The sequence below is a fragment of the Carcharhinus amblyrhynchos genome, chromosome 25 (assembly GCF_965287045.1).
Source record: "Carcharhinus amblyrhynchos chromosome 25, sCarAmb.v2.hapA, whole genome shotgun sequence".
NCBI classification, from domain to species: domain Eukaryota; kingdom Metazoa; phylum Chordata; class Chondrichthyes; order Carcharhiniformes; family Carcharhinidae; genus Carcharhinus; species Carcharhinus amblyrhynchos.
In genome coordinates, this window is record NC_137348.1 from 11,379,502 (window position 1) to 11,391,678 (window position 12,177).

The window sequence follows — 12,177 nt, forward strand, 5'->3', positions numbered from 1 at the left end:
CAGAAAGAATGCTTTCTATGGTGCATCTGTAAAGGTTGGTGAAAGTTGAAGCTGACATGCCAAATTTCCTTAGTCACCTGAGAAAGCAGAGATGTTGGTGGGCTTTCTTAACTACAGTTTGGCATGGGGGGACCAGGACAGGTTGTTGGTGATCTGGGCACCTAAAAATTTGAAGCTCTCGACTCTTTCTACTTCACCCCCATCGATGTAGACAGGGCATGTTCTTCTCTGCACTTCCTGAAGTCGGTGACAATCTCCTTCATTTGTTGACATTGAGGGAGAGATTATTGATGCTGCACCAGTTCACCAGATTCTCTATTTCATTCTTGTATTGCGTCTCGTATATTGTTTGAGATCTAAACCACTACGGTGGTGATGTCAGCAAACTTGAAAATCAAATTGGAAGGGAATTTGGCCACACAGCCATAAGTATATAAGATGTATATTAGGGGGCTGAAAACACAGCCTTGTGGGGCACTGGTGTTGAGGATTATCGTGGAGGAGCTGCTGTTGCCTCCCCTTACTGATTGTGGTCTGTGAGTTAGGAAGTTCAGGATCCAGTCGCAGAGGGAGGAGCCGAGGCTCAGGCCATGGAGTTAGATGGGAATAATGGTGTTGAAGGCTGAGTTGCAGTCAATAATTTGGACTGTGACATAAACTGCTGTTAAGTTAGTTGGTACGTGACCTCAAACTTTTGTATCTTTTTCCCGATGGAAGAAGTTGGAAGAGGGTACGTCTGGGGCTCGTAGGATCCTTAATTATGCTGGCTGCTTTTCCGAGGCAGCGGGAAGTGTCGAGTGGCAATGGATGGGAGGCTGATTTATGTGAAGGACTGGGCTTCGTTAATGACCTTTGAAGTTTCTTGCGGTCTTGGACAAAGCCGAAAAGAATGCTTTTTATGGTGCATCTGTAAAAGCTGGTGAGAGTCATAGCAGAAATGCCAAATTTCTTTAGCCTTCTATAAAAGTGGGTTTTCTTAATCTCCCAAGAGATTTTCTGATGATATCAACTTCTATTTTGGAATAGTAGTAACCCTTATTTCCCAGTCAGTCTTTCTTTTGATTTTAAAATTATTTAATTCTTGTTACTATAATTAATATTATAATTAATATGTTCTTCAAATTTTATAACAGTCGAATGTTTTGGTGAGGGAAGAATGTTATCAGCAGAAACGGAGGAAGGTTCATACTATTAACAATTTTCTCTGCTATTCCTGTAGTTTGTTCCATAAAAAATGTCTAGTCCCTTTTTTATATCATTGCCCACTTCTAAAGTTGCAGTATGTAATTTTTTTCTGAAAAAACTGACTTATGATGGGAAGATGCCAAGGTAGTTATGATTTTCAACTGCATGTCTTGGATTTTAAGTAGCAAATGTGCTCAGCAACATAACTTTGTAACTACAATTTGAATTGTGTGGTCTGAAATGCGCTTGAAGCTTGATCATTACAGGATGTGGTCAGGCACATGCTGCTGCAGCTTTTACACTTGACATGAAGAGAGATAGCTTCATGCCACTTGGTTTAGATCATGATACAGAGTTAGTTGCAGATGTATTTGCGAAGCAGATGACTTCCTGCGGCATTTCGGGTATTCCTGATTTTAAGTAGTATGCTGAAGATTTTTGCAAATCACCCCTGAACGTGGCAATGGTTGATGTAAAGATGGGAGACTGTTGGAGCAAAACAAAGGTAAAGTGAGAAAATGATTTTAGGAATACATTCGCTGTAAACTGTGGTAGTTTGTAATTTAATACTATCATGGTGATATTTAATATCCTTTGTATTGTACCGAAAGATGCCAATAAAGCAAAAAACTGTGCTTCCTTCAGTAACCAAATTTATCACATGGATTAGGAAAACAATTCTGTGAAGTAAATTATTGCAGTGACAGAACACTTAAACAAATTTGTTTTTATATTGGTCAGACCAATAAAATGTTTTTGAAAAGTGCTGCAGAATTTCAATTTTATTGTTACCACAACAGAACACCATTCCATTTTCTTAATAAGATTTTCAATACAAGTAGAACTATGTTGAATACAGATTATTTTAAAGCATGATAAAAATCCTTGAATAATCTCAAACATGTATTGACATCTGGTCCTTGGGGAAATCCGTGTTCTGTTGTATTCTAAGGTGAAAATTTTCATTTATTCTGTGGTCTTTTCAAATTATCTCTGGTGCGTGACTTGAGTGTTGCATGTCAAGTAGTTTGTTATATTGAAAATGTACAATATAAGTTTAAATAATTCTGTGCTAACTGAGAGAATGGAAGGTTAATGAGATTTATTTTAGATTTCCAAAAGGCGTTTGATAAGGTGCCTCACAAAAGGTTGCTGCAAAAGGTTAAGGTGCACGGAGTTGGGGGTAAGGCGTTAGCATGGATAAAGGATTGGTTGTCTAATAGGAAGCAGAGAGTTGGAATCAGTGGGTGCTATTCTGGTTGGCAGTTCGTGACCAAGTGCCGCAGGGATTGGTGCTGGGGCCTCAACTGTTTACCATTTACATAGATGATCTGGAGGAGGGGGCTGAGTGTAGGGTGATGACATTTGCTGATGACACGAAGATGAGTGGAAAAGCAAATTGTGTGGAGGGTATGGAAAGTCTGCAGAGAGATCTGGCTAGGCTGAGTGAGTAGGCGAGGACCTGGCAGATGGAGTATAATGTTAGCAAATGTGAGGTTATCCACTTTGGTAGAAATAATAATAGGAGGGATTATTATTTAAAAGGCGAAAAGCTGCAGCATGCTATGGTGCAGAGGTACCTGGGGGTCCTTGTGCATGAGTCGCAAAAACCCAGTCTGCAGGTGCAGCAGGTGATCAAGAAGGCGAATGAAATATTGGCCTTTATAGCGAGGGAGATAGAATATAAAAGCTGGGAGGTCTTGCTGCAACTGTACAGGGTACTGGTGAGGCCGCAGCTGGAGTACTGTGTGCAGTTTTGGTCGCCGCACTTGCGGAAGGATATATTGGCCTTGGAGGGAGTGCAGAGAAGGTTCTCCAGGCTGATACCGGAGATGAGGGGGTTAGCCTATGAAGAGAGACTGAATAGACTGGGTCTGTACTCGTTGGAGTTTAGAAGGCTGAGGGGGGATCTTATAGAGACGTATAAGATAATGAAGGGGATAGATAGGGTAGAGTTAGAGAGATTCTTCCCACTTAGAAAGGGTAGCAGAACTAGAGGGCACAGCCTCAAAATAAGGTGGGGGGGGGGGGTGCAGTTTAGATCAGAGTTGAGGAGGAACTTCTTCACTCAAAGGGTGGTGAATCTCTGGAATTCTTTGCCCGTTGAAGTGGTGGAGGCTACCTCGCTGAATATATTTAAGTCACGGGCAGAAAGGTTTCTGATAGTCAAGGGAATTAAGGGTTATGGGGAGAAAGTGGGAAAGTGGAATTGATCCACTTCACATCAGCCATGATCTTATTGAATGGCGAGGCAGGCTCGAAGGGCTAGATGTCCTACTCCTGCTCCTATTTCTTATGTTCTTATATTACTTCTTAAAAACATGTGCAGACGCGCATACGATTAATGTTTGAATTTTATTGAACTGATGAACAGTTTTTCAGTATTGTGCTACCAATAATGAGGCATGTTTAATTACTGGTGGTGTTACAATCAGTAATACATTGACAGTATTGCAGAGCAGGTTTCTATTTATCGCACCATTTTCTGGATGCTTTGGAGTTGTAAATTCACTTATAAGGAATCTGTGATACTCTGTTAATTAGTCTTTCAGATCAGTGATAGTAATATATTAATTTGATCTATTTTGTTCAAGTTTTTATCATAATGAATGAAATAATTTTGCACATTTCCTTGGTCCTGACAGTATCCAATCAGTTTTGTAATTTTACATATTTTATGCATTTGTTTTGAATCTTTCTTGGTTTTCTCATTCTTTGCACTGACTTGGGCCTTAAAGACACAACTGTAACCGACCAGGTTTCTGTCATCAGTGCAGTCATTTAAACATTTCACAAGAATATCTTGTGGTAGATAACTCTACTCTGGATGTTCCCCCTAACTATTTGAAGAATTATGTATAAAGTTGCTCTTGTGCAAGTAAATTAAATATTCAGTGTCAAATGTATTTAAAGTCTTGGAATATTTACTACATTAAAGGTGCTATTTACATGCAGTTGTTGCTGTTAGGTGTACTATCATTGCTATAGGAAGCTGTTAAAAGAAAGCTTGAATTATAAAATATTTTCAATTTTAAATGCATGTGTTGTACATGTAAGTAAAAAAACATCTTGTGCCACATCTGACAGTGCAATTATTTCTTTAGCAGGTTGAACCAGAATGCTTGCTTAATCCAATTTGTGAATTTATTATTTTGTAGTTAACTATTATTTTATCAGTTGAACTGCTAAAGCGTGAAATATTCATTTTCAGCACACTAATTCTATTTGTTCTTTTTTCCCATGCCATTTTTTCCCCACATGAACCATCAAGTCTATCCTATTCACTGCCCTTATTGTTTAATTTTCCCATCTAATTATTTAATTCATGTTTAAAAATAATTGAAGAACTATTTCATAAAGTAACATAATTTTCTGAAGATGATTTTCTAACCTATTCTTTGATTTATTTTAAATTCATGCTCTTTCATTTTTGTCTTGCTGTCAAAACCCTACACAGCCTTGAATATATCAGGTTCTATTTTAATCGATTGGCTTTAATGAAAATTCCTAATTCTCTTCATAACTATAATCTTGCTTTCCTAGTTACGTACAAACGAAATTCAAGCTGCAATTTTTCTATTACATGCACATCTTAAAAATACTGCAGATTAATCAACGTCTTGTGAAAATTTAACAATACTCTTTTTGCTTATTGTACTCCAGGCACAAAGCCAGGCCATTCTGGTGACCTTATTTAAATTTAAATTGTCACAATAAATTACCTGTTATTTGCAACTAAGATCATGCTAAACCTCTGCTCCATTTAAGATGTATTTCCTTCCTTTTCCAACTGAAAGTCCCAAAATATATTACTTCATAATCTTTTGCTTTGAACCATATCTGCTTCTCAAACTCAGACTTCTATGGGACACAATTGCCAGTAGCATTTCACAAAATGTGTCTTAATGCAAGATACATACGATATGGAAAATTATATTGCAACCATTTCCTCATTGTTTTCTCTGCAATCTGCTGTTGTCGAGTTACGGTATGGTTCTAAGTATGCCGGGTATTCTTTGTTACTTCTCCAAAGGAGCCATTTTTCATATGTGTGTTTCCAGAATACTCCATTGCAAGGGCGCGACTGCTGAGTTTGATCCCACCTTCACTCTAATGTTCACAATTGCACTTTCCAGCCAGTACCACTTAATAGCCATCAGCGCTGAGATCCTTGAATGATTTCTGCTCTCAGCCTAATTGTAGCTGCCTTTGGCTGAGATTAGGTAACTTAGCATTGATTGTAAATTTGACGTTTGATTTTTTAAAATTGTAGCCTCAAACATTCAAGGTAATTAAATAAAAATTTTTAACTGAATAATGCAGAAGCAAATTTACTGTCCACACCAAGAAGCTAAAGTTAGACAACTTTAGCAAAAGCTAAACTTCCGAGTGGCAAGTATTGTGTCATTAGATACTGAGATGTGCCGTGGCTGTGATTATAGTGACCATTTTGTTTGACTTGTTTCTGCTTCTGTGAGTTCATTGCTGATAGTCTGATTGTAAACACTTAATGTTTTCTCCTGTGGCTAAATAGTGTAAAGTTTCATGGTATTCTCATGGAAGTAGGGTTACGTATGAGTGTTGTATTAAAACTTCGGATGCAACCTTTTATCTAAAATATATGATGTGCCCACAGTTCATTATTTTTCTTAACATACTTGTAACGCAGTGTGATGTTTGCATCAAGAAGTAAGCAGGCACAGCTAAAAATGCATAAGACTGTTATAGTCTGTGGTCTGACCACAGAAGAAAATGCTGGTTCAGAGAAGATTTCACTTATCACTACGCCTGGAATAATTTTACCTCTAAAATGCTATCCTATTCTTCCTTGAATTTATTGATTGGTTTTAAGCTTCAGGTTATAGTACTGAGATTAAGGTGAAGGATTAACTTGAGCATTTTGAACATGAGCTTAACGTGAATACTGTGGATATGTTGCCAGATTACTGACTTGCTTGCAAAGAAAACCAAATGCTGTTTCAATGAAGATTTTACAGATGGATATAGATAAGCAAGCAGAATGGGCCAAAATTTGCCAGATGCGTGAGTGGAATTGCATAGCCATCTGAAAATAAGCTTGAAAAATTTACCAAAAAAAATTATAATTTTTCTCTCTCCAATAGGATCAATTTGACAACTTGGAAAAACACACACAATGGGGAATTGAATTTGTAGAGAGATACAACAAGTTTGTTAAGGACCGAACAGATATTGAGATCAGCTATGCAAAGCAGCTTCGGTGAGTACTATGAAAAGTAATGTAGTTAATTTCATTTCTGAAAAGTAAATAAGCTATGAGTAATGTACCTTGTCACTGGGCATGGGATCTCAATGTTTGTATCAGAATGTATGTGTGTGTACTTAAACCTTATTGTGCTTTTGATGATAAAACAAGAGCAAAAAGTTAGTGTTTTTAATCATTACTTTAACTCCTTTTGCTACTGAATGGGGAAATGGTTATTAAATGCATATAATGAGAGTACATATACCTATATTGCCTATGTGCATGTAAGATGTCTTGTGCTAAAATTAATGAATGTTGTTAAAATTATAGTGCAATAGCCATACCTGTGGTTAGTCAATGGCAACACAAATGTGAATGAAGTCATCTTCTCCATAAATTCACAGCTTGTGTGTTGAGTAGTGAGTGCAAAGATGTTTATAAAAACAGAATTTTACAGATGCTGTTAGAATTTAGTTACTTACAGGATTAAAGATAAGGTTAAAAACACAGATAAGATCCAAGTAGACTGCTATAAAAGAATAATAATGTCTTGGTGTAGGTTAATTATTAAGCTATTAATTTTAATTTTCTACAGCAAGTGGAAACAGGTCAGGCAGATGTACTGGTATCTACACAGGCTGTACTATATAGATTAGCAATCTCTGATAACAAATCAAAGACAGTTTGAACACTTTCAGATCTGTGGATTATATTTATTAGCAACTATGTTTAGACTCATATATCTACCATATTCTTTTGAATCATTGGAAGCACAATACAAGCTAAGGATTGGAATAGGACTAGCCAATGTGGAATCAGGTTATAAGCCCAATATCTATGTTAAAACATTGGCATCATCCTGAAGGAAGGAAGAATTAAGCATTTAGAGACAAAGAGAATAATGAGGGAGTTGACATAGTTCTATGGCTGGGTGCCTCAGATATATAACTGGAGCCAGACATCTCTTCTGCATTCTGTGCCTGATTGAGGGATTTGTCGTTGGGAAGAAGTGGGGCTGCTGAATGCCACCTCCATGCTCCCACCCTCTCTTGATACTCCTTATCCCATGGGTGGCACAGTGGCTAGCACTGCTGTCTCTCAGTGCCAGGAACCTTGGTTCAATTCTGGTCTTGGGTAACTGTCTGTGTGGAGTTTGCACGTTCTCACCATTTCTGTGTGGACTTCTTCTGGGTGCTCCAGTTTCTGCTCACAGTGCAAAGATATGTGGGTTAGGTTGATTGGCCATGCTAAACTGCATCTGAGTGTCCCAAAATGTATAGGTTAGAGGAATTAGCATGGTAAATACATGGTTATGGGGATAGGGCCTGGGTAAGATGCACTGTTGCAAAGTTGTTGTGGACTCGATGGACCAAATGGCCTCCTTCACTGTAGGGTTTGGTATTCCATGATGTTCCTGGGCCACCAGTGATTGCATTGCTTCTACTGCTTCCACTGGCACTGACAGAAACAAGCAGCTTCAGGCCTTTGACTGGCAGCTCTCAATAAGCAGGACTTCTGCTGTCAGAACCACAGTTGCAGGGGAGGCCTGAGGGTGTCTATCAAAGAACCTGAAGGGCATTGATTCTTTTGGACCTCTCCAACAGAGCTGATTCTATGATCACTGGGTGAGACTCTCAGTGTCCCTGTTAAATTCAGCCCAAAGCCACAAGTCTCATAGTTCAGATGAAGATTGTATCATATAGCAATGATCTATTGTTACAAGTTAGGGCACAGGACAGTGAAGTTCAGAAGCTATTTGAAGGGTAGAGAATTGACACATGTTGATTGAAATAGTTCTGTAAGTAAGAAGATCCAGCTGGCATGCAGAATTGGTGGTGGGGCAGAGACAAATACAGTGGTGAAGTTGGAGTCACCATAAAACGCAGAAGCAGTTAAAAAGTACATCGTGCAGGAGACTGTATCTCTGGCCAGACTGTTGCTGAAACAGAGAATCCAGTAAAATCAATAGGCCATCACAAGCTCAGCAGGGAACGATTGTCGAAAGACTGTAAACTGAACAAAGATGTGTTAAAATTCAAAGTCGGTTTAGTGGCTAAATTTTGTGATGTATTCTAATGCAGAAGTGTAGTCTTAATTTCCGGAGAAGTCCAGGAATTTGGAAGTGGAATTTAAGAAAAAGATCCAGTGCTTATGCTGGAGAAGGCAAAGGGCAGGCATGGTCAGTTATGTGCTGTCGGGCTTCAAGCTAACAGTTAACTCGTAGGGCTAAAATGCATCCAATATTAGAGTTGGGATGGAGGATGAGTAGTGTCATGACTTAAACATTGGTGGGGAGAAGATTGAGGGGACAAAGGTTGACAATGGATGGCCAAGGCCAGAGGTGAACAGTAAGAAGTACTTGAGGAAGTTAACCACCCAAAAGTTCGTAATAAACAACAAGCCTATGACAATTCAACAAAATGGCCTTTCTTGCACATGAACTAACATATTGCCTGCCCCCCCCCCCCCCCCCCCCCCCCCCCACCCCCCATGCCCCCCCATATGGGTATACATTTTTTAATGGTGGATTACTGGGTGGTACTAAGATCTATGCACCTGGCTGACCTAATTAGAATGCATAATGTGAATGTAATGAAGCAGAGATAGAAAAATTGGTTTTCAACACACTCGTGGATATGTGATGTAAGACCGACAGTAAAAAATATTTTTGTTATTTTTGAAAAACTTGAATAGGAATAATTTTAGGGTTTAAAAAATCTTGAGGATTTATTTAAATGGTCAAATGCTTCATGGAACACAGTGGTTCTTTTTGTGCTGGAGATATGGAAATGTCATTTAAGAAGTTACTAGGCTTGAGGGAATACCTAAAGTATAAGGATATGTTGTCGTCATATTACTGTGTGGTTCAGGGTTAAATTTTGCACCTCTGACTCAGGAGGTGAAATGTGTTGCCTGCGTTGAAATGAATTAGATTCACTGGACAGCATGGTATTCTTCTGTTCTGTTTATTTAATTAATCCTTGTTTAATTAAATTCCGAAGAACAGTGGGGCTAGACAAACCTAAGAAATGATAGGGGAATACTTATGAAATAAAATTAGTCCTCAACTCTCTTTAAAGTCAATAAGAAAAATCTGAGGCTTGAATAATCTAATCAAATAGAGAGCAAAGTTTTATCAATTCCCAGTAGGCAATTATTGCCTGATTGCCACTGTGATCGATTATTCCCCCGACTTGGCTTTGTGTTGTATTTTTCTGTGGGCTTCTTTCAAGCCCAGCTTTCACAGAAACTTGCAGCGCAACATCCCTCAGGGAACTGTGTTGGAGCAGATTGGAGTCAGGGGAAGTCAGAACACACATCCTTTATATGGCTTTATATGCATCCTTTATATGTTTTCATATGTTAAGTTTATAGGTCTAGTTTGAGTGCTAATAACTGAATGTTAGTGAATGGGTGAGGAAGTGAATGGGTAAATGAGGTAAGTCAGAAAGTGGATGAGGGGGAGTTGGATAAATGAATAAAGTGGTTAGGTGGGTGAGAGATGGTGTGGGGGGAGCTGAAGGTGAGGTGGGTGAAGTGGAGAGGGGGTGGATTGGGTCGAAAGGTAGTTGGGGAGTGGGAGGTAATTGTGGGGGTCAGTTGTGTGATTATCCAAATTCTGATCTGTTTCTCATTTCCTGGATAACGAGCAGCTAAGTTATGCAGAATTAACTCAGTCAGAGACATTCGCGGAGGGTCCCAGGTAGTTGGGGATTTCCCATTGTTAGTTCAAATTTCCTGGGAAATTTCCACAATTTTTTAAAGCATATCTTCACATACACTTTTTTCTTTTTGTGGGGAAGTACTGGAAAGATTCTCAAACTGATAGCAGCCTATTGAACCACGTAATGAATTTTCTGTCTGTGGCCAACAAGATCTGACTTTGGACTCCAATCCAGAGCTTCTGGAGCAGAGGTAGGGGTGATACCACTGAGCCATAAGACTTCCTATTCCCACAGTAGGTCTGCATGTCAGGACTTTCACAGGCTCCAACAGATTTTTTCAGTCTCTGACAGTCTGGAGATCAGAAGAATTTGGCTCAATGTGACTGAAGAATTTATTTTTTTTTAAATGTCATTGTTTCTACCCTGCCAACTGACCAAAAAATTGTTGTCAGAGAATTACACTTTTAGACTTGGATCTATAGAAATAAACGGCTATAAAATCTGAATATAGAAAATGCTTATTTGTGGATATGCTCAAATGGAAATGAGGAATAGCAACTGTATGATGCTAATACAATGTTGCACACCACGTTGAAATATCCATTTATTGTAATTTCAGGTCATGGAAACTTTACAGTACATTGTATTAGAAATTCAGTAAGCAACACCCACTGATGTGGCTTCTTGGCACTGTGAATGAAGAAGCATGCATCATGTCACGTCTTTTATCGTAACTGGGTTCTGTCATGGCAGGAGTCAAAGCAGATTTATTCAGTATATAAATTGCACTGCTACATTAAGGTTGTACTTGAGAAAACGTACTTAAATCTTAATTTAAATTCTGAGTGTAACTAATCAAATCCAAAAATTGCTCAACACATCAAGGCTTAATAGGAACAAAAGGTTGGAGACCTGAAATGTAAACTGAAATTGCTGGAAATACTCTGGCAGGTCAAGCAGCATCTGTAGAGAGTGAAACTGATTTAATAAGCCTCAATTTGAATTCCCCAATGTTGGATTTAGGGAAGTTTCCCCAAAGGTGTGCTGGGGAATCACGACGAATTTCACAGGTAAGCATTTGCACAGCAATTGCCAGCAGCGCGAGCTTTCCCTGGACAGCTGTCCTGCGCTATGAACAATTTGAAAATGTGATTTAAATCGCTGAGTTCAGATGGTTCTGCCAAGGTTACATCAACAGTTACTCAGAAAATATTAGAAGAAGGAAATACTTTTATAACTTCAGGGTAACTATTGTAAAGACCCAGACCAATCCGTTCCCCTGTCCCCACTGCCCAATCAAACTTGCAAATTTCATTCACTTGCCTTAGACACTTACCTTGTCCCTGGCCTGTCAGTTTCACTGGCTGTTTAAGCTTGCCTACTTTATGGCAGGTAGTGCACTCAAAGAGGAGGGTGCAGTAAACAAGGGGGCATGGCTTCCTTGAACCTGCCAGAACTTACTTGTGCTAGGGTCTGTGCGGGCTCCTTCGATGCAGACCCCAAGCAGCTCCAGCCGTCAGAAGTTTTAGGGTAATTTTCAAGAGCAGGTAAGTATGCATTAAATCAGTGGTTTTCAAACTTTTTTTCTGGCAACCCATTTTTGACAAATGGCCATCTGCTCACAACCCATGCCACATTTACTTACTGCTTGATGTGACAGGTGACCTTGTTTGGTTCTCAAGGTCTCACTCCAATCAGGTTCACAGGATGAGACAGCGAAGCGCATATTAGGTGCAGCGTTCACCTGTCTTCATCTTTGTGAGAATGACTAAGAATAAAACCAAATGGACTGCCTGATAATGAACTTGCTTTGGAATTGACAAGCTTTACGTGATGCCCAGTTGACCCCGTAAAGCCCTCCTCACTAACATCCTGGGGGCTTCTGTCAAAATTGGGAGAGTTGCCCCATAGACTGGTCGAACAACAGTCCGACATAGTCACATCATATCTTTCAGCCAATGTCCCAGGCATCACCATCGCCATCCCTGGAATTGTTTGTCCTTCCAGTAGGACAGATCCAGCAGAGGCACTGACACAATGGTAAAATGCAGTTGCCTTCAACCGTGATTTCGAACCCTGTGAAATCTCATAACATCAGGTCAA

General features: G+C 39.2%; 1 protein-coding gene across 10 annotated transcripts in view; it reads left to right on the top strand.

The window, feature by feature from the left end:
• fnbp1b (formin binding protein 1b) overlaps window positions 1–12,177 on the top strand; it is a 289,323-nt gene that overhangs the window by 71,401 nt on the left and 205,745 nt on the right. For 9 of the 10 annotated variants that reach the window (XM_080212260.1, XM_080212262.1, XM_080212264.1 and 6 more), the window contains exons 1-2: window positions 1,550–1,690; window positions 6,309–6,424. In XM_080212260.1, coding sequence (XP_080068386.1) covers window positions 1,649–1,690; window positions 6,309–6,424 — 158 coding nt within the window. In that variant the 5' untranslated portion in view covers window positions 1,550–1,648. Of the gene's footprint in view, window positions 1–1,549; window positions 1,691–6,308; window positions 6,425–12,177 lie in introns of those variants that run through there. The other variant, XM_080212261.1, reaches the window with a different exon arrangement.